Source organism: Oxyura jamaicensis, chromosome 10, assembly GCF_011077185.1.
Source record: "Oxyura jamaicensis isolate SHBP4307 breed ruddy duck chromosome 10, BPBGC_Ojam_1.0, whole genome shotgun sequence".
NCBI lineage: Eukaryota > Metazoa > Chordata > Aves > Anseriformes > Anatidae > Oxyura > Oxyura jamaicensis.
In genome coordinates this window covers 15,623,443-15,646,478 of record NC_048902.1, presented here as the reverse complement: position 1 = coordinate 15,646,478, position 23,036 = coordinate 15,623,443, and the positions used below count along the sequence as shown (strand labels likewise).

General features: G+C 46.6%; 1 protein-coding gene across 6 annotated transcripts in view; it reads right to left on the bottom strand.

Moving 5' to 3' along the window:
- The window catches only part of LOC118171951, a 56,767-nt gene that overhangs the window by 16,660 nt on the left and 17,071 nt on the right, over window positions 1-23,036 (bottom strand). Inside the window, exons 2-8 of one of the 6 annotated variants that reach the window (XR_004753486.1) lie at window positions 19,265-19,366; window positions 18,879-19,018; window positions 7,841-8,093; window positions 6,575-7,734; window positions 5,090-5,127; window positions 2,141-2,221; window positions 666-1,450 (exon numbers count right to left, since the gene is read on the bottom strand). Coding sequence is in view for 1 of the 6 variants with exons in the window: in XM_035335498.1 (XP_035191389.1) it covers window positions 2,141-2,221; window positions 5,090-5,130; window positions 7,602-7,734; window positions 7,841-8,093; window positions 18,879-18,984 (614 nt within the window). In the remaining 5 variants the exon portion in view is untranslated. Of the gene's footprint in view, window positions 1-665; window positions 1,451-2,140; window positions 2,222-2,561; window positions 3,744-5,089; window positions 5,131-6,574; window positions 7,735-7,840; window positions 8,094-18,878; window positions 19,019-19,264; window positions 19,367-23,036 lie in introns of those variants that run through there. The other 5 variants (XR_004753485.1, XM_035335498.1, XR_004753488.1 and 2 more) reach the window with 5 other exon arrangements.

Below are 23,036 nucleotides of genomic sequence, written 5' to 3'. Positions count from 1 at the left end.
AAAAAAAAAAAAAGGAAGAAAGAAAGAAAAAAAGACTGCTCTTAGAAACAATCTCTTTCTGTGTAAGCTGCTGCCAGAGTCTGAGAGAATAAGTTTCTGTGCCAGCCCATTCACATGGCCAGGTGAAAAGAAACTCATTCCTTTACAGCCACACAACATCTGCTGAGAAAGTGGGATGGGAAACACCAAAAAGGGAGAAGAGAAGAGCCGAGGCCTCCAGGTTAGAAGGGCAGCCCGTTCCCACCAGGGAGCCCCTCTTTCACTTGCAGACAACTGCTGCATTTGACATTTCAATGGGAACTGAGGCAGAGCAGGAGGGAGGGAGGTGGAGGGGGCTGGGAGGGCGCACATAAAGGGAGCCAGGGGAGAAAAGCGAGGGGACAACAATTCTGCACCTCTTTCATTTCTGCTTTCATGTTTTCCCCCATAATACGACAGTCAGGAGAAAGCGGAGAGTTTCTTTTTAAAATCAGACGGACAGGCAGAGGGTTGGCACTGTTAAAAACTCCGTCGGGATGAATCGATTTTATGGGGCTTACAGGGAAAAAATCTTTTTTTTTTTTTTTTTTTTTTTGTCATCCCCTTTTTTGTTTGTGTTTTCAATGAGAAGGAAAAAGGATTTACATAAAATAAACAAAAAGGATGAATAGCAGCAAGCCCTGCCATGGGCACCAACAGTGGATGCTTTTAGAAAAGTTACACGAATATTGCTGCAGTGTTCAGCATTGTCTGAGTGCTCGACACAGACACATTCATCCCGCGGAGGAATTCAACAGTCCCCATCACTTCATACAAGCCCCTGAATGAGAGCTGCATGCTTTTTTAATCTGCTTTATAGAAACTTTCATCCAAACACATCAGATTAGTTTGTAAGGGCTTCAAAGCAGCCCTGGGCTGTAAACGGGTATTATCTCCATTTTACAGAACAGGAAACTGAGGCCCACAGGGAATCACTCAGGCAGCGTCCAGAAATGAATCACTGGCAAAGCCCGGAATAAAACTGGCTCCCAGGAGCACCATGCTCATCTGCAATGAATGCAGAAACGGCCTTGACTAAATGAGAGCCTCTCCGCTGGGTTTTATGCCAAGCCCAAACATACAAACCAAAAATAATGCAAACAAGGCCAAAAAAATGAAACAGTGCCTTCATATCTAGCACCAGTACGGATATGTCGTCACTGAAGCCCACGTACCAGGAAGCATGAAGGAACCTTCCAGCCTTTGGTGAGGAGATAAGCAAACAGCCAAGGTGGGAAGATTGCAGAAGAGCAGCGCAGGAAGGTTATGGGGTCTCCTTGGAGGGGTGAGGTGCAAATTGGGCTCAGCTTCCCCAAATCAAAGTGGGAAATGAGATTTTACATCCACAGCCACTGTGCGTTTGCTTCTTTACCAGTGAGGATTCCCATGAATTCCCACCACGGTCAGCAACAGAGGCAAACAACCAAAGAGCCTGCCAGATGAACATTGTGCTCAGCATACAACACACGCTACACAGCAGTCAGAGGTGCCTTGCTATATGCTTGGTACCAGGGGAGAACCTCCAAAAAAGCCACAAAGCCCTGAATGCCTAAGCTATAATTCAGAAGCAAGGATTACAGAGGTTTAAATGTTTTGTGTTCAGCTAGAATCAGAAAGACTTCAGCATCACTCACTCTTTTGTGCAAAGAAAATTGCACAACTTTGATTCTTCTTGACTGCTGTGAAGGAACACTACTTCCTTTCCGTCCCTGCTCCCCTCTACACCTACAAACCAGTGGATTCCTGCTAGGAGGACAGTTTGCACCGGGACACATTTAAGGGTGATCAAAGGAAGCAGCAGCCACTTCCTGGTAACAGCAGTCAGCATGTCCAGCATCATGAGAAGCAAGGGCAACCTCCCACACACCCCCTACCAAGCCAACCTCGTGGCTCTACCCACAGCTCTCCAGGCTTTCTCACAACTACTTTGCAGGTTAAAGCAGGAATTCTGCTGTAAATTGATCCAGGAGCTTCCATGCAATGTGTCCTCTGTATTTGTCACACCATCAACAAGCCCAGTACCAGGTATCAGGAGCCCTGGGCAACCCTAAGACCTCCTTGTCACTTCCCACCCCATCTTTTCCTTCCCTCACCACCCCCGTGACAGCAAAAGGAAGCTTACCTTTGCGGAAAGGAGTCCCGTGCATCCTCCAGAGCTACAGTGAAATCTTCAGCCTGTCTTCTGCAAACTCTTGTTTTTACCCTGGAAGAACAGTGAAGAGGAAGACCTCAGGCTTAATCCCTCACCAAAATAGTGACCTATCCCAAGAAGAGGAAGATTTGCTGCTTGCCCATAGTCACAATCAAAGTGTAGCACATGCTACATGGAGGGGTGAATCCAGATAAGTGCAAGGTGGGCTAGGCTGCGCCCCATGCTGCATCACTTCTCAGGGAGGATGGATTTTCAGCAGAAAGCTGTAGGCACCTGTGAACTATATGGCTCTATTTTCCATCTGCAAAATGGGAATGAACTCCACACACAGGCACTGACACCTATGTGGAAGAGAAAGCTGCAAAGTGCCGGTAGGAGGTTAAAGCCCTTCCCTGTACCTGGCTGTCAGGGAGAAGGAAGCAACAGATTTATTATTATTATTATATTTCCTAACTATAATAAAGTTCCCCTTATTATTCTGGGGCAAGTTAGGGAGCTTATCTGCCGCACAACTTATCCTCTCCCCACCCTTTAATCCCCTGTAGAAGTGGCTAATTGAGTGCCAACGGGGCAGAGCTCAGCCTCTGGGGCAGGTGACAAGGACAAGTCCATCCCCAGCCAGCCAGTGGGGGCTCCAGCCAGCGCTGAGAGGCTTCACGGTTTCAGCTGCCCCTTTTTATAACACATACTCAGAAAAAGAGATATCCATGGGGTAACGGTGAGTAATGCGCTGGCTGCTATCTGCCTTGCTGAAAGGGCGATAAGAGCAAGTCGGTGATAGTCCCGCTTCCCAAATTAGGCAGCCAAATGAGCAGGCCTTCGGAAAAACACCACAAAACCCCTCCCTGCCACCACCTCACCACTCGCAGATAAGCACCAAGCATTGCTAACAGCCTCAGCAAAGTCCCCAGCAAAAGTCCCCAGCATCAGTCCCCAGCCGTGACTCACAGGAGATTGGTTTAGATCTAACGTGATTTATTTTTTTTTCCACCAACAAGTGTGAATCAGCTTCGGATTTTCTCCTCGTTGATGGACTACAAATGGGTTTTAAACCCAAAAATGCGATCAAGAGACAACTTGCTGTTCCTGCAGTAGGATTTCAGTGATTTTTTTTCCATTTGCAAGAAAGGTACAACTTTTTTTTCCAGCCAAGCCATGTGGCAACAGCGTGTCTGTCAAAAGCATTCCTCAGGCTAAGTGAGGCATCTTCCACCTCTGCCCTCGGCTCAAGCCAAGTTTTTCAGTTCTAGTTCATACATATTCCACCAAAAATAGCTGCCTCCCAGTCACAGCAGTGTCTTAGATGAAAGCACTGCTGGAAGATGGGTTTGTTTTCACACTGCCAGCAGCTATGTGCCAATAGCTGCTGGCACAGCAGGCACCCAGGTGGGCGATGGAAGCGACCACGCCTGGTACCATCACTGCTGGTTGTCTCAGGGCACCAGAGCCACGTTCCTGGGATGTTTGGCCCCCGCTCTGAAATCATCCCCAGTGCCTGTGGCAGAGGTTTAGGTGGCACAGGCAAGGGTACAATCTTGGTTGTGCCTGAGCAAGGATCACCCTGCAAATGTCCCTAGCAGAAAATGGAACACCGTTAAGAAGTTGACACAGAAATGACTCTTTGGAGGGGGCATTTTGCTGCTCTGGCTCTCCCCTCATCAGCTTTATCTGCCCTGGGGGTAAAACTCTGTAGATCCACACCTTCCAAAACCAGAGATGAAAGATCTGGGGCTCAGCACTTGCTGAAGACCAGGGTGACCACAAGGCTGGGATCAGACTTCAGCCAAATCCTCCTGCACGTGCAGGAGTTCTTTGCACTGCGGTTCTGGTGTTCGCAAGCTCCTGGAGCAAGGACCATTTTTGTATAGCTTTTTTTTTTTTTGTACAGCTTAGCACCATTTATGTCCCCAAAGTTCCCGTTTGCCAAGTTAACTCTGGGCAGAACTACACCATGCTTTGTACTGCGTTATGTCTCAGTGCTGACCTAAATTAACCTGAGCCCCACGAGCTGCACGCATTGAATTTGGAGCCTCCTCCACCTACTACTCCCCAGTCACATTCTAAGAAATCAGGAAAAAAAAAATCAGAACTTTAAATACAAATGCAATGAAATCATCCATAAAACATATGTGGTAACTTACCTGCTTGCTGTCACAATTAGCCTTTTTTTTAAAAAAAAAACAAAAAAAAAACAAACAAAAAAAAAAACTGAATTTAAAGCAGATGAAAGCCCTGAAGGCTAAAGTCTGCTAACTTCACCCCCCACCAGCTCCACAAATAAATCTTGTGGGTTTGGAAATAGCTGCTTCCCCACCTCTAACCACAGGCTTGACAGTCCCCGCCAAGCCTCTCCGTTTCATTACTTTCTGGATCTTTCACACACATACAAATATGCGTACATGTGCGCACACACACACACACACACACACACAAAGCTGCCCACTTACAAACCTGACAGGTAAAATTATTCCCTCCTTCTGCAGCCCTCCTAATTGCCTCCCATGGGCTCTCGTGAAGCGCAGACGTCACTGGCTAAACACGAAGTTCACGCGGTGTCACTGCTATGCCTTTCATTAAGGCAATATCTGCCTCGTAGCTCAGCGTGTGTGTTACTGCTAATTTCACTGCTCGGACCCACAAGTGCTGCGCGACTTTCCAGGCTGGCTTTACATCGTTACGCCAACTTCCCACAGTCATTTAAAGACGATTTTTAAAGAACCGCTTGAAAGATGTTGTGTTTTGTTTTTTTTTAAAGCCCCAAACTGTATTTTTTTCCAACATGTTTGTCCCAGCATACAGGGGTGCTCTTCCTCCTAACAAGTTGTTCAGAAATTGCTGGTAATTCAAGGCCTCATTCATCCAGCATAATTAAAATTGAGTTATGATATAAGAGTTATTACAAGGTTTTAAAATATTTACCATCTTAAATCTCCACTGCTCGAGGCCTGTGAGAGTCTCTGCTTTATTTTTGGAAAAAAAAAAAAAAAGAAAAAAAAAAGGAAATTTCCAAATTGAATTTTCCAAAGAGAATTTCCCCGTTGCAAAAGCAGGATCTCCCACACAAGCTGCTGGTGGTGTTTACACCTCCCGAAATCCAAAGGAGGAAGCATGCCACCTACAAGTAACGGCAGTGATTTTAATTGGATTACAGCATCAAGACATAAATAAGCAACCAAAATAATTAGCATCGTGGTTCCTTGTTTGCAAATTGGGGCCTGTAACGCTTGCTCCCAAGTTCAGGATGCAAACCTGCTCTTCCCAAAGCCCTTTTGAACCCTGTGCCCAGAAGCGACAGGACCTTAAAAATTCTAGAGCCAGACAGAAGAAACTGTGCAAGAATTGGACTTAACAAAAAAAAAAAAAAAAAAAAAAAAAAAAAAAAAAAAAAAAAAAAAAACACTTCAAAGTGGAAAAAATAAATCTGACTGCTGCTAGCTGTGGGACACTCAGAAAATAGCAGTGCCAAATAAAGTTTTGCTCTGTTAATGTACAGAAAAATCGCACAGCTTTGTAATTTATAACAAAGTGAAATAAATAGAATTAACTTAATGACTGATTTATAACAAAACAAACTGCCTCCAAAGAGCTTGGATTAATGAATAGTAGTGATCAACATAGCAGTTTTCCACTTTCTGAAGCTGTAGGTAGTAAAAACAAAGTATGCAAACCCAAGTGCTTAAATCTGGGCTCCTGACTGTAGATTTGCACATTTAAAATCCTTGTTCTAATTTTTCAAAAGATTCATAACAGCTCTGCAGCTTGGAACACCAGGCTGCATCGTTAGTATTCAACCAAGGACTTTTTGAAGCTTGAGGTCTGAAAGGCTATGACTAGAAATATTGGAAACGAACCACTAAAATATAAGAAAGTACCCACTGACTTCCCTACTGATTTCTTTCAGCAGGTGAATCTGCTGATTACAGATTGAACAGGGAGTCAATAATTCCCATTTCTATTTCCACCTCTGTCAATAAAACTATTCGGGAGCATTTCTTCCAGGAAAGATTGCCTTCATATCCTTCCATACGGGATATCAATTTGTCAATGTTGGCTTAGGACGGAGATCTCTGCATTAACCAGAGAGAGGCAGGAGCCCCAGCTGCTCGGTGCACGAGCTGGGTGTCAGGGAAGTGATCTCAGCACCCGCCACCACCGTGGGCAATCCACACAGCTCCTGTGCTCCACAGGCCGGACTCTTCCAGACTATAAAGCCACATTTGGATTGCAACAGCTTGTTCAGGATACATGCAAGTCTAATGAGGCCAGCTGCTACATCTGTAATAGATAGCTATGAAACTATGTTCCTCCTTTGCATAAAATGTGAGACCCTTATCCAAGCCCACAGAAACATTTTTGCCCCCCCGACAAATACCTAACCCCATTCAAAGGTGCAGGTATGCATACATTTATTCCATCTGTGCACTCGAGCTGCAGATTAAATACCATTTTTCTGGGCTTGACAGAAAAGAGAACTGGAGAAAAATGTGAAAAAAAAATAAAAAAAATGCCAGGGAATGGCTAGGATTTGAAAGCTGCTCCCACCACAGGTGTCCCGTTTCCCCTGAGGGCCACTTTTGGCTGTTTGTCCCCCCTCACCCCCACCTCAGAAGATACAACCTGAAAAGCAGAGGGATGGGTTAATGCACTGAGTGGAACAAGTCACGCTCTCCATCCCTTGCTGCTTTCCTCCTGCTAACAGAGGCAGGCCAGGCACCCCAACACGGTGCCCACATCTACCACAAGGTTCACGAAGCCAGTTCCACCCAGCACACCTTCCTCCTTTCTGCCATTCCAGCAAGGAGAACGAGTGTGGAAAAGGCTGATGAGGGCAGGCTGGGTGCAAAGACCCCATCCCCAGCCATATAATGTGCACAGCAAGGTTTAGAATACCCCAGAGGATGGTTTTCATCAGACAAAATTATGGATGCCAAAGGTAGTCACTTCTCACCCCAGGGATGATGACCAAAGGAGACACCAGCAGCCCTACCTGGGTTTATGGGGACTGACACGTTCCCTGTAGAAGACCCCTACCCTGGCCAGCAGGTTGTTCTCTGACCAGGGCAGTGCAGGGGCAGGACCCAGCATGGTCCCTTCAGAGGGACCTCGCCACCGCATCCAGACCCCAGCTGCTCCCAGGCATCCCGAGATGCCTGCAAGCACAGCGCTACGGGAACAAGAAGGGGAGGCTGAGGTGAGAACAGGATTTTCAGCCTCAGGTGTTCAGGCACTTCAGGGGAAAAAATAATTAAAAAAACACCTTTCTGTAAGCATCAGGAGGGTTGGAGAACGTAAGATTTGCACAGAGACAAAAGGGAGAGACGGAGCTAGATCCCACGTGTCCATACTTGCTCCTGTCTTGTAAGCACCGGGGGAGCAGAAGCCTTTTGGAGCTGGTCCCCATCCCCCAGCAGGGGTTTTTCCACGTCATCACTACGGTCACACCAGATCCAGGCTGTCCCTCAGTGCCCAGCCCACCAGGACAAACCTCTGCCTCATCTCCCTGAGGGGTTCCTTGTGCCAAGGGCTCTGCAGCACATCCTTCCTTCCCCTGGCTCCTCACCCTGCTAAAGGAAGAGACAGAGCAGTGCTCTGCTTCAGAAAAATGAAGCCCCCTCTCCCCCCTCGCCCCCCCAAAACAAACAAACAAACAAACAAAAAAAAAAAACTAACTGCTTTTGGTTAGCAATGTGGAAACGGGAGCTCAGCCAGCTCTTACAAAATACACTTTTGACACTGATCTCCCCAACAGGAACAGACTTGCTTGGACCGTACGGACGCATACGCACACCCACACGAGGGGAAAGCTCCGAGCTGGGCTCCAGCCACCAGCACCAATCCCAGCCTCCATCACCAAGAGATGAGACCAGCTGGTGGTGCCACCAGCCTCGAAGGGGACCCCGTAGGTTCCAAATATTGCAAACACCTAGAAAAGCAAGAAGGAAGAGATCAGTCTACATCCATCAAACGAGGCAGCTAAATGAATTGCCCTGTATGAGAGCTGCGAGCGCTCCGATGGCAAATCTTTCAGAGTTCGTGACAATAAATCCCACCCCCCACCCTATTAATAAAATATAATAGCAATTCTGAGAAGAATGGCCTATTATCTAAAGTCTTAAAATGACAGAGCAATCAAAAGAAAGGTGAAATACAGGGCTGGGAGAAGCAGTTCTGGGGAGTTTGCAACCTCCGTGCATGGTGCATGAGCAGATTGCAATAGACTTAGTGGTTTCTAAGATAGAAAATGACCACAAAACAAGAGCTTCATATCCTAAAAAAATAGAAAAATAATCCATTGAATACACATTTTTAAATCCTTCTCGGCGCACATATGTCAATTGTTTGCAGAGCTCAGAGGCACTGCCGGGATATGCCACCCAAGCCTGCAGAAGATGCAAGCCCCTGGCCTCCCACGCTGCAGCTGTCACGGGGTGACAAGCAAACAGGTGGCAGCGGGGACAGCGAGGGTGACGTTAGCACGTGTCCGGTGCTGCTGCTACAAGGGTGGGCCCGGAGCACCATTTTGAATATTTTGTCCCATGGGAAATGCAAAGAAAAATGGAATTTAAAGCCTACAAAATAATTTGAGATCAAAAGTTGCGTCTGATGTCTTTTTTATTTTTGTTTCCTGGCAAAGCATGGCTGAGACTACAGTTTGTTTTCAACTACTTGCTACTTGTGAATATGAAATCTAAGAAAATTGCCAAAAACATTTTTCCCATTTCTTATGATTATGCCATTTTTCTTTCTTCCTCCCTTATTTTGTCTCTCTGCCTCATCATCCAAGGGCCAAATTCTGCAGAACACTGCCTCACTCAGTTAAATAACCACTAACACAAAAAAAAACACTGATCCCCCTCCTTGCATCCAGCCTCTAATGCAAGAACTGCTTATGACTTAATGATGTTCCTCCACGCTTCATTAGCTTTTATCAGGACCAAAATCAAGATTCGTTCCGAGTCCTGCAGACCTGTCATTCAAGGTGGACGTGGGGGAACGGAATAACTTTCTGGCGTTCTCAGCACCCTTGGGCTTGTTGCCATCAATTTCAGCGGTGTCAGAAATGTCACCCATGGAGATTATCAGCGATAGGCTGCTGATTCCGATCCAGCCCCAATTAGCAGCTGCCTGATAATTGTTGACATTGGAGAGCTATGAAGTAAATGGGGGCCTTGATCCAATGAACCATAAAAATAAATAACCATAAAACTACGTCTGCACTATAAAATCTCGCGCAACGATTGCCAGTAATGATTCCTGCTATTTATATGCGCTACCTGGCTGGGGAGGGCTGTGTGCTTACACTCATAACAGAATCTGCCCTAGCCATCTTTATGAGAAGGTGAAGGGTTGAGCAGGCAGTGAACCTGCACCATTATCCTGCCTTGCCCCTAGTAAAACCCAAATCAGGGCTGCAATGTTGTGGGGAGATCAATCATTGTATCTCTGCCCATGGGGTCTTTCAAAAAGGCAGGTTTTGAGCACTTTTACAAAGTTCTGGGTCTCAGAGTCAGCCCCTTCTCAAGCCCTAAATGACCCATTAAATGCGGTGGCAAGTCCAGGGAACAGCCTCAAATTTGCTTTGAGCACATCTCAAACAAAACACGACCCCGCTCAAACAGACACAGGCTTGAGTTCACCTTCCCTGTCACCTCACCTTCGGTATTGCTTTAGCATGTGTGAGCATATTAAAAAGAACATATCTGCCAAAAGCATTTTCATATCAAAACCTATTGAGTTATAATTGACTTTCCCCAGAGAACATTATGTGACAACTCACTTGTGAATCAACCTGGGCTTGTAAAATGATCTCGATCTTTGCCAAAGCCCAGCTGTGGCTGGCTCTTAATGAGCCACCAGCGGGGACACAACTTCGTACTCATTTAAAAGCTCCAGCACTAAAAACCATGGAAACCTGGTCTGCTCTTAGCAGGTCTTCTGCCAGTCCTGTGCAACTCAGTCAGTAGGACACAGGCAACAGAAAGGCTTTAATGGCTTGTCTAGGGTCCTGTCCTACACAACTCTCTGTATCAAACTCCTTTTCTCCTTTGAACTGCAGGGGAAAAGCCTTAAAGCTTTCTTAGTGCTATCTGAGCCCTTACAAAAGGGATATTTTAATACTTTGCTGCCTCTACCAAGCTTAATACATCATTGTTAGCCAAGAGCTGTGAGATCCCTTCGTGGAAGGTGACAGAGTATAAAGTTATCATTCGCAAACAGCCTATTGATGTTTTCTCCAGAGCTGCCAAATTAATACGATACCAACTCCTTGCCCACGTTCCACGTAATTAATTCAACACTCGGATGACATTTCATTTAATCAAGACGTATCATATCTTCTCTTTCAGATGAAAGAAACACTGAAGTTATAATGAAAACAGGTCGATATATCAACTACCAACTATTTTTCTCTATATTTCTGCTGGACCCTGCAAGCCAAAAAAGAGCTGAGTCCTTCCCTTCTTGATCTGCTCCTTGTTTGATATGCCAGTGATACAAAAGTCACTTTTAGGTAGTGAACTTCGCAGAATAAAGACTATATTTTCATTATGTTTGATCACAGCAGAGTTGGTAACAATTCTTTTTTCCCCCCAAACAAAAGCATATTTTCATTTAAAAAAAAAAAAAAAATACAATTATCAAACCAGACCTGACCATCTGGCTCTGCATCCTGACTCCGATGGGGATCGGCTCCAGCTGTTCCAAGGGAGTTTTTTTTCCCCAGATCCTCTGTAACAAGCCAGTTTGCATCCTGAAACGAGAGGGATTCGATCTACTCCAAGCTCTTAAGAGAGAATTTGCAGCTTCCCAATTTCCACCCCCACCTCCGAATTTTTTACATTGTGCTTCCAGAAGGGTAGTGCAGTTAAGAGTCAGCTAGTGAAAGAACTTGATTTTGCACGCCCAAAGTATTTACAACCTTCTTTGACACGTTTAACAGAGAAAAGCCTTTTGCCATACCAGGTATTTCCATACTCTCCATATCTTGGCCAAGATTTCATGAGTTGGATTCAGCTGCTTTCGTATTGTACGCAGAACATGGCAGCCCCCTTCCCCAGGGACTCCAGGAATTGCCTTTCTGGGTTCCTAATGAGGGAAGGAACTGGAATGCTGTAAACTCACAACTTTGTCCGCTTCGTGTAAATCAAAGCACAGCTGCAAAATTTGGGAACAGAAAAAAGTGAGGGGAAAAAAAATCTCCAACCACACACATCCAAAATATAAATACTCCTGGCTAGTAAATGTCACTTGACACTCTCACATCAAACCTGTCATCAGCTCCAGCATTTCAAGGAAAAACACTGTTGGGGCTGAGTTCACAAATCTGTCCCTAGTTCTAATTTACAAGTAACCCTTTTATATTAATTATTCCTAAGTATGCCGCAATGACACATTAAATTTGCATGCAAAATCCTAGTTAAAGCCTGAACAAGCCAAGACCTCTGAGAAGGCGCTGCACATAAGAGAAATGTATTGTTTTAAATAACTACCTACTGCTGAGCTGGGGCACTGAACATACTTGGTAGCAGTAAAACTGCTGGAGAGAGGCAAGAATATTTTGAAAACAATACATTTGGGTCCTGCTAACATAGGAACAAATGAATAAACATATATTAGGGTAGGCATAGGGGGTTCAAGTTTTTGTTTTTTTTTTTTTGTTTTTTTTTTAAAGCAAATAAATGCAAGCACATATTTGCCTAGGCTGCTGATCCTTGGAAGTGAGCCTGTCACGGTCACAGCTGTAGCAAATGCATGGAAAATGCAGGTAGCAGAACCCATGCTCATCCCCAGAGGCCAAGCAGTTGCAGGGACTACCCGTAGCTCAGTGAAGCTTTAAATCAAGTTAGCGAGCGCTGGCCGTGTTGCGATTTGCATGGACCTTCCCACAGTGCACCAGGATGTTTTTACCTCATAGCTGATACCATCAATGCTAAGCAAATTGCTTGCATAATTATGCATATTTGCACGGTGCCGTCAGCTGCAGCTGATGTCACTTGCTGATTATCTTTCTCCTAAGTTTTCAGTCAATGGAAGCCTGTGGGTGGTTTGCTTTTTATTTATTTGTTCTTTTTTTTATTTATTTCTTTTTTGGTGTGTGTGTGTGTGTGTGTGTGTGTGAGACTCCCTGTGCCATGCCAGGCATACTTCTAACACTATTGCTCGATTGCCACAGATGTGTAGTTTCAGATGGGGACAGGGTGGGAAAGGCATCTGGCTCAATTCCCCCTTCCCACCCCACGGAATGTCATTATTAATTATAATTTACCTTTCATATTAATCACATGATCTTCATAAAGCAATCAGTCATCCACATACCGCAGTCATAAAAGGATCACATCTTATCTTGCCCTGATGAATCAGTGCTCAGTACATTTTAGGTTTCCCATAATCATCTGGCAAAAGCATTCTTTCAAGCCCTTTATTCTAGATTAATAATGGACATCGGGACCCCAGAAGAGAAATAGAGGGAGAGCCACTTCTCCAGGAAACTGAATGATCCCAGAACAAAAAGTCTGCCCTTAGTGGGGGTAGTCACAGAAAAAGCAGTGCAGAGACTGCTCATTACATCGTGCCACGCATCCAAAAAAAAAGGCATAACATACAAGTTTGGCCCCATCACAGCATTCTGCTGTGGCCATGTTATCACAGATGCCTCCCCAGAGCATAAACTCACAGGTTGGCAGGGGCTGGGGAGGGCTGGTGGCACACATTTAGTGAGATGTCAGCCAAGAGGGGCTCCAGGAGATGGTGGGTTGATGAGATTCACCACCAAGTAGAGCTTTACCCAAGCCTTGACAACTTGGAAGGAAAGTAAAGGAGCTAGAGCATCATGAGATGCATGGCTTGCTGGTTCCCACTTTGTTAGCTTTAAAAAATGAAAAATCTAGTGTAAAATCCAACATGTGAAAATGAGGTGACACACAGGAGCTGCTTGCCTGGCTTCAAAAGCAAACAGCTGCCTCAGCAAGGCTGTACCTGTGGTTTGCAGACAACCGTAGGCTTTATTCTCTGGGGACCAAGCGGGGCAAGGAGCCTTTGACCTGGAGGTCACTGGTTCAAAACCAGATTTTGTGAGCAATCAGAAGTGGGTAGCGCCCAATGGTTGCTTGTTTCCTCAAGTGAAAGACAGGGGAAAGGCCCTCTCCAGCTGCCCACAGCTCGACAGCTGCCTCTCAGCACTCAGCAGCAAGATTGCCAGGGCTGCCCCATGGCCTTGCAGAGAACAGATCCTACAGGGAGAACAAATCCTGCAGGGAAAACAAATCCTGCAATCCGAGGAGAGGCACGCATGGGTCACCAGCGCAACTGCAGCCACAAAATACTTCCCCCAAAGCTGCTTAATATCTAAGTAAGAGACCAAAGGGCAATGTTATAATCCTAAAAGAAGTGAAATCCAGGGTAAGGCCACATCCAGGCAACATGGAGCAGCACTGGGAACATGGTCCCAGCCTTGACAGCACCTAAGCCTTCATCCTTCATCATCATCAGATGGGTTCCTCCAGCACTCGCTGAAATGGGAGATACAAGGTGCTGGCTATATCCTGGGAACCTGGCTACCCCTTCATCATCACAGATTTGGAGCTTCTCACAATAACCATAAATATCTACAGCACACTTATTCTTAACCCAAAAAAAGAAAGGAAAACCCTTGCTGCTCTCCCACCTCTCCTCCTTCAGGGAAAGGCACGGACAATCAGGAGTATCTGCCGATAAGGCCAGCAACAAATGGCTCTTGTGGCTCTGAACACACATGCTTTGGCAACTCTGGAGTGCTTGGGGAATATATTACCCCACAGCAGGCTCTCCCCTGTTTGTTTACCCAGCAAGCACACTTAATAAGAAGCCTGCTCAGAAGGCCATGGTTATAGCGCAGCGCTGCTCTGTCAAGCAACAAGGCTGGGTTATGTTGTTGATCATTAATTATTAGGGGGAAAAGAAAAAGCAGGCTTAAATTAAAAGCAAACCCAGAGTTTATTAGGCACGTAGTAAACCAGGCATAAAGACAAAGACACTCAGCTCCTCCTACCCAAGAGCAAGGCTCTCCTGTTCGTTCCTGGTGCTGCTCTCCATCAGCAGGCAGCTGCACCTTTCTGCTCCGTGCCCACAGCATCCAGACAGTCCATGGCACCTCAAAACTGCAGCTACTCGGGGAGGATGAGACACTGATGTTAAGGTGTAATTAAGTGGAGGCAGCAGCTGCAAGGGCAAAGTTGGCAGAGGGACATGTGAGGGGTAATGATACAAAGAGGAAGGCATGGGGAGATGCAAAAAGGAGACAGAAGAGGAGAATGGAGTACAGAAAGGGAAATGTGATGAGGTGTGGTTGGGTAAGAGAGGAGGAATAGGGAAATATGGGAAGAGGACAAAGCTGGGGACACACCTGGAGATACACACTTGGAAGAGCATCTCCATGCCCAAGGGAACAGCTTACCATGGGTCACACCAGGGCAGGCAAATCCCTAAGGGACAGAGCCCATCAAGGACCTTGTGCCGAAGCAGAGGAGCAGCAAGAAGCAGAGGAGTATAGGAGAAGAAATAAGCAGCACGGAGTAACATCAGAAAGACAACGTTATGTGTTGACCTTCACCTCACTGAAGGAGCAGCATCACAACAGTGGCACTGAGTTTGCAGACACTGCACTGATGTTACAGCACCCCAAACACAGGGCATGCAGGGTCTGACCAGTCAAAAACACGAGTACTTGGCTGTACATTGGGCAGCACAGAGTGTGCTAGCAAAGCTCTGACCTCTCCCTAGGTAGCAACTCAGATTCATTTGCTTGAAAATATTATCAACCACTTCTTGCAATCCTTGATGCTGCCTTCAAGATTCCTTGACTTCAGAGGCTTAGTTTGGGGTAGCCAAACTCTGAGGAGAATCCTGCGAGCATACAGACCTGGTCTGTACAGCTTCAGTCAAGTAGACCTCATCCCATTTCCATTGCCCATTCCAGTGGCCTACCAGCCAAACAAACTTGCCACCATCACACTTGTTTTCAGCATACACAGGTGCAGCACAGGAAAGAGCCTGGTAATCAAAATAATAAATAAATAAAACATTTTTGTCCAAAACCTTCCAAGAGGAGGCTCTGCAGAGCACTTTGGGCACACCCAGGTCTTTCACAAGCGGCCAGTGCAGCAAGGACATCTGGCTGATGAACAACTCAGGTCACCTCTGGCCAACCCTCACAGCAAGGGAAGCCACTGACTCAAATCCGGGTTTCCTAACTGCTCTCCCCACCCACCCAAGGAACCCAGCCACTTTGTCATCCCTCTGGAGCTCTCTTGTACTCAGATCAAGCCTCCCACCCTGTTTTCCAAACCAAACTGGTCTCCCCAGCAATAAGAAAAAAATATTTCTTCAGCAGAAGTCCCGATATCCTAAGATTTTTTTGTAAGTGTGCCTGCCTCAGAAGAGGACCATCAGGCTCTGTAGACCTCATGCAAGACCTTTGCTGTCAAACCCCAAGAGAAGCTGCAGAAATCCTCATTTCAATAGACTGCCATTCTCAGGCATCACCTTTTCCTAGGACTAAGTGGGGAAATACAGAGCAAAACCATGGGCAGATTTTTGTCTCTGAGCTGCCAGGGAAGGTTTTACACAACTGCCTTGCCAAACTAGGCTCAGATAAGACATATGAAAGATGCCTGTACCTCAGTTTCCCTGCCTGCTTTAATTCATGGATGGAAGAGGTGTTGACTAATTAGTCTCGCCTGTAAATGAGCTGCACTGCCAGGATAAGGAGTCTCCGGAACTGAAGGTGGGGTATTAATCCAGAACAAAGGCAAACTGACAGTACGTCAGATAAGACAGAGCTGACTCCATTGTTTCTCATGGAGTCTCTTACTTGCAAAATAACCCTAATTCACTGCACGTGTTCAGCTTGGAGGGGCCACTTTCCTCCTAGATACAGTCATGCAACTGCTTCATGCCCTGCCCATAAACGAGTGGCAGTAGAGACAAATTTGAACTGGAATTTAATGAATCTGGCTAATTCATTATTTGAAAGACTCTTATAATGTTTTTCAGTTTTATCTCTTTTTTTTTTTTTTTCCTCCAAGCCAGGAGCACCAGATGGCCAATACCAGTCTCATTGCTAGGTACTAATCAGCCACTTCCATATGATATTTGCCATGAAGAATTAATACAATTAGGTCAGGATGTAAAGACATCATATTATTCATGGCAATAAGCCCAGATTTACTTTTTATTCCTCCTGCAACTGCCTGCAGCCTGAGTGAGGTCAGCATCCAGGTCCCTCTTCATTGCAGTGAGCTGAGCTGCTTTGTTGCACAGCATTTCTCTTTGCAGCCCTGATCCCTGTTCCCTTTCCAGAAATTCAGTCAGTCTCAGCTTCAGAAAGAAACCTCACTAAGAGCTCTCCAAATACAAGCTTAACAAAAGGATGATACACTTATAATATCTCTCAGCTATATATATATATATATTTTTTCCTTTCTTTTTCAGTCACTACAAAGGATGCAAGCAGTGTGAGTTGAGAGCTGGTGACAAAGCTGGGCAGCCAGCACAGGAGGGAGGAGGACTACCGCCATTTACTTATACACCCCACCACGGTGCTGCTCCCTGACTGCTCACCCAGAAGGAATTAAACAGTGACTTCAATATTAAATGATTGTGGGGTCTTGCCTTTCTTTTACTTTTATCTAAGTCACTGAAATATAAGCAATTCGTTCCATAGCAGAGGCTAGCACAAGAGCTGGATTTAGGTTTGCCTGGGAAGGAAAACCTAAACCTCCTATCTGCTCCCTTCTCAGAACTTGTTCCCAGTTCTCACCCACACTGAAGTTCACTTACTTTAGTCCTTTTTCCTCAAAGTCTAAGGCTGTGAGCATAGATGGGACTGTCCAGTAGCATATGGCTTAATTATCAAGGCTTAATTCTTTTTTTAATTCTTAAAGATCAAGGCTTAATTCTTTTGTCCAATAAATACATGAGACTTGATTTTGGCCAAGCTGTTTTTTTTTCCCTGTGCCATAGTCTCCCTGTCTATCAAAAGCGCCAGCCAAAATCACAAGCATTCACTGTGACAGTGAATGGGGAGGCAACGGCAGAGCAGAAAGCTCCCAGGCTGCAGGACAAAGCCAGCCTGGACAGCTGGTGCTGTGACAAGTGGCCAGTCCCAGGCAGGGATGCTGTGCTGTCCCCAGAGCTCCTTCCCAAGCCAGGCTCCACTGCCCCGTGCTGCAGCCAGCATCCTGATGGGGCTGCCCACAAGGCAAACCCTCTCCAGCATCCTACACAACAGCTCAGCTCTGCTTCCTCTGGCTACTTACAATTCAAGACATCTGTGTTTGCTCCGTGACCCCTAACGAAGGGTTGTTTTCCCTGGAAGGGCTCCATCACTGCCTCTCGCCTGGTGCCTACCATGTGTCCACTTATTCCCCCCCCCAGGAAGATCTGCATGCTGCTATTTCCATCACCCTCCCCATGTGCTAGAGGCAATTCATACTTCGGGACACATGGCAAGGGCTGCAGAAGTATTTCCTGTTGTTGCAAGGAGCAGCTTTTCTCACTAAAAACCCATCACCGTGCATCACAGACCCGCACTGCAATGTGGCTGGATGTCCCCTTGCATGGAAGAGTTATTCTTTCCTCTGAAATCTTACCAAGTGCTATCATCTCTCCCAGCCTGAACCCCCCTCTCACCCTTCTGGAATCACATTTGGGTAGAGAAGTAGCGTGCAGAGCCCACCTGAAATCCAGCAGGAGAATAATGTGGGAATGGGAGGAGATTCCCCATGCACAGCACGGTGCACTAGGCAGAGAATGATCAAAAGCAATTTTTTGTTCCTTCATTGACAACACGCAAAGTGAACAAAATACGGAGAGACAGAAAGCTTAGCACGTGGGTTACCCCATTTATCTCAATGCAATTTCTAAGGCAAAATATATTCTTTATTTCTGCACTTTTTTCACACAAGGGAACATGACCCATCTCTGGGTGGAGCAGACTACCCCACATTCTCTGGACATGGACCCAACCCCCCAAACAGCTCAGCCAGCCTTCATAGCCAGTCCCAGCTCCTACTGTCACACAAGGTTGGGCAGGCACAGTCCCTCTTAGGACGGCCAGCCCCCACTCCTGCAGCTGACCACCCCTTCATTTTTCTCCTGCCTGACAGCAGGATGACCGAGTTGTCATCTCATCACCTCCTGGTGGCAGGACACCAAGGGACACTAACTCACTGACCGGGCCCAACCTCCTGAACTAACATCCTTCACGTTCACATAAATCCTTTCGCACTCTTCCATTCCACTTTGTGACCCCCCAGGGGGGATTAAAAAACACAAGGCCAAAGCGTTCATAGTTATTGATACTATTATGGTAGGGTGGGGGAGATGAAAAGGGTAGGAATGGGGGCTCAGCAGAGCAGGCAGGTTTAGTGGGTGGGAGAAGAGCTTGCGTTGCTGAGCATCTCAGGGAGGACAAGGCCCGATGAACAAGGGACTGAAGCCTGCCAACCCTCACAGCCTGGCAGGGGAGGTTTGTTCCCTTCCTCTGCCGTTGGCCCTGCGCTGACATTCCTCACCGCTGACAGCGGGGAGGTGCTGGGCTGGGGCTCCGCACGGGGCCAGATCCCCAAAGCAGCACGTGCGTGCAGGGAGGGAGGGCTTTGTAGGCCAACAGCCTCAGGTGCGAGCGCTGACTGCAGACATTCCTCCGGAGCAGGGGCAAGAGATTTGTTACCTGGAGAGGGCTGATGCCTGATGAGTGATGTCTTCATCGAGCTGTTCAAGTGGGGGTTGCTCTGCCTGCAGGCAGCTTCTGCTTCACCAGGGCCAGGAGCCCACATGCTCCTAAGAGGCTCTGTAAGGTCCTCAGGATGCCTGTGAAAGAAGCGGGGGAAGAATTTGATAGGGAAATGGCGCCTTCCCTGTTCCCATGTCAGCTGGGTGCTGCTGGGGGTTCACGGCAGGCGCTCGGCCGCCCGCCTGCTTGCACACTCCCAGCACGGGGCCTGTAGGAACGCGTTCCCCTAATGAGCTCATGTCACTAATTTGGCAGCCTGCTTGCCTCAGGGGAGTGCCACGGCTCTGGAGAGCAGTGGGACACGTGGAGTTTTCAGTGCTCACCTGATTTCCAGACCTTTTTTCCGTGGAGCTGTGTTCCTTCACATGGAGAATGATAGGCTAACGACGATAAGCCTTGTTTTCTGAGGAACTCCTCAAAGAGAACTTACAAAAAATCAGAGAGAGGTTTATTAGGAGAGAATATTTGGGAATATTGTGGAAAGGAGCAGGAGACTGAAGCTCATCCCACCGCCCAGGATAGCCAGGCTCCTACATTTCACACCACCTGTACTGTCAGATGGTCCTGTGACTTCTGAAAGTGAGCGTGTTACTCCGTGCTTCACTCCTGTTATCTTTAAATTCAGAATTCAGGCTGGCTCATTACTACTGCATTTCAGAGTGAGCACACCAGGTTTAATTTATTAGAGCCCATAAAATCCTTCACATTGCAGGGTGGGAGTTTTCTGCAGCCCAGACCTCACCGCTCGCTGCCTCCTTCTGCTGCCAGAGCACACACATCACTCCTTAGTCTTCACCAGACCACAGCCATTGCCACCAAGGGCCAAAGCAGGGCACTATGAGGACAGGCTATAGACTGGTTGAGAATCAGATGAATAATATACGTTACCTGACACTGGGAAGAACCAGGGAAGGCCTCATGCTCTTCAAATGGATTCCAGCTACAGGCTTGATCAAGTCCCATGTCTATTCCAGCAAATACTTCTCCACCTGATGCAAACCCCTCAGACACACGGAGGCTTAAGCAACCAGAGGATCCCCGGGACTCACCCCAGAACATCCCGAGGGGTTAAAAGGCTTCACAGACAGCTCACTGCTCTTCCCTTTTATCCCCGTCATGCCCAGCAGGCAAAGGAGATCTGGAGGAGGTGGGGAGAGGGTTAAACTTGAGGGAGGCAAGGAAAGAGGCTGGCGGTGGCTTTTTAGCACAGCCAGCAAAGAGGCTGCCTGCCTGCCTGCCTCCGGGGACTATTAAGGGACTATGGTGACTTTCATCTCCAGGTCACCAGTTCAAATCTGGTCCAAGGCAGGGACAACAAAGGTATTATGTGAAATTAATTGCCAGTCTCAAGTCCAATTCCTAGAACATGTGTGTCCATCTCAGTAAAACTTGCAGCAGCCAAAGGCCACTTGAGCACAGGAGCGGAGCAGCGAAGAGCGATGAAGCACCTGCCTCATCCCCAGATGGAAACCCGCCTTCGGCAAAGGTCAGCGTGAGCAAGCAGCACTTGTCCTGCTCTCTCCCTTTCCAGAGGTATTCTTCTCACACCATATATGCTTTTGTAAAGAAATAACTTCAAGATGTGTCTCAGATTCACATACCCTAAATCAATGATTCAGAGTAAAAAGTAATCCCTAATGGGATGCTGGAATTCTGCTTTCCAGAAGAAAAATGGCTGAGATAACAGGATGGAGTTAGATGGAGAGATGTAGAGGACATGGGCAGTCTTTTGGTTCTGATTTTGCACAGCCAGCAGCATAGCAGCCGCTGATCCACAAGTGCAGGCTGAAGACCCCACTCACTGCTCTGAGCCATAGCAGGGCAGCACTGCTTCAGGCTCTCATGGGGGAACATCAGTGCTCTCACTTCAGTTTTCTCTCATTTCAGTTTTCATGTGAATAAAAACACTTAGGAGAAAACCGCTCATCCAGGCGTTTAAAAACTAAAATTAATCAAAATATTTTTAAACTCATTTTCATGGAAAACTGCCTGAGCTGCTTTAACAGAGCTGGGAACTACTGGACACAAACAAGAAAGGGGAGAGAAAAAAATAAATAAATAAATAAATAAAAATAAAAAAACATGAGCCTGCCTTAGTTGTTTCTGGGGCATTTTTAGGATTACAAGAAAGCAGTGGTTCTGATACAAAAGGACATTTTGTAGTCTTCCTGGACAACATGCTCCCAGACAAGGGCCAAGCAACAACTTCAAGAGCTCACAGCTTTTATTTTCCACCTTTAAACTGGGCCACCCAGGGCTCTGGCCTGGATCCTTGCTGGTGCAGGCAGTAGAAGGACCGCTCTCCAGCCTCAAGGATGGACTCATCCCCCACCATGCTCACCCACAACGAGCACCAGCTCCCTCACGCTAACCAGAAGCATTACCTTGTTTAATTTCTCAGTCCAAAATGACAGCAGATGGTCTCAGCTGGGAAATGCTGCTTGCCCCTGGAGTTACAGCTGCATCTCTCCTCTCCCAATTAGAAACAAATCTGCCTCCTGTCAGGCAGGGGTTCATTTTGCACATACAGCCCACCCCATATTGGCTTCCATTTAAAAATAAAAGATTGCCTTTTCTGAGCTGCTTATTGCTGCTTGCACTGACAATAATTCTGTGGAAATTGGTCGTTGCCACTGCTGATGACCATTAGCATGCTGACCTGCTTTGACTTTGCCATCAGCTTTGAATATCAAATCAGTGATTAATGACCCCCAGAAATGACCCTGCCAGGAGGATCCCTGTGTTTCTCCAGGAAGGTACTCTCTGAACTGGATCATTACAGGAGCTTGTCATTTGTCAGCAATTTAAAAGCTGATAAGTCAGCAGCGCACGCTCAGGGATGAGACTGCTGGCTTCCTTGATGTGCCTGCTGTACTTTGCTTTTCTCACCAGCAGAGGCACATACAATTAACGTGGTTATGGCCCATCTTGTTTGGTTAACAGCATCTGAGAGAATACTGTGAGGAGAATCACTCCTTGCTTGCCCTCTTCTTATCCATTTTTTTTTCCCAGAGCATCTATTATTTACTGCCTAAGGCTGTGACTCAAAACATTTGTTTCCACAGTTATAGCTCAAAGACACGACAAAAAGCAGCATAGAGTCTAATAAAAACTCATTTTTCCAGTTCTAAAAATGGTGACTAATTCTAATAATAAGGTGTCTGTGTTGCCTATGACTTCCTAGGCACTGAAGTGTAAATCCAGGTTCCGTACACACCAACAGATGGTCCAGATCAGACTTGTCACTGACTGGTCCAACACACAAAGCCAGCACGAACGATTGTAACACTACATCCTCAGAGGCAGGCTGCTGGGCAAAACAGACCTTTGCTCTGCCCAGCTACCTTAGCTGCTTATAGAAAAATAAAGCCTTAACAGTGCAACAAAGGCCACACCATAAAAAAAGCATCAGAGGCAATATCTCCACCCAACAAAAATATCCAGTCAGCCCTTTGATACTTTTACAAGGGCTTCCTAAAAAGCTCCCTGGAGTTGCATCAAGACCAAGTGGTACAGAGAGCAGGTGAGTTGTGCGTGGAGGCTGCCTTCACATCTGCAAGTGCTTTATGGTCCTGGTGAGAAAAAGAGAAAGGAAGAGGGGGATCCTCTGTAATGAGGTTGTTTCCAGTGCCTGGCACCACAGCAAGGCTGTATAATGCCTGCTGCACGCCTTCCTCCCACAGGAAAGGGAAACTCTGGGTGGGAAGGACTGAAAGGGCTCTGGCTGGGACACTAAAGATACAACCTGTCAACAAAGTTGGGAGCCATGGATCAATTTGGCAAACAAAGGAAAATGTCCAGGATTTTCAGCAAAATAAACAGCAAAGTCTCCACCAGCAGATGCACTTCCATGGTTGGAGACTTGATTTATCTGTCCAAGAAGAGGCTAAATTTAGATTTGCTGGACTGTGCTTGGTGCATGACTTCTTCATGACTCAGTTTCCTTTTTACTTGCAAAGGGTTGACTCTGACGGACTCAAGGACAAGCAGAAGACCAACCCTATTTCCTTTGGTCCCATCTATCCCTATAGCGAGCATGATGTGTAGCAACCAGGCCCCAGGAGGAGGGAAACCACCTCATTTTGAGCCAAGCCT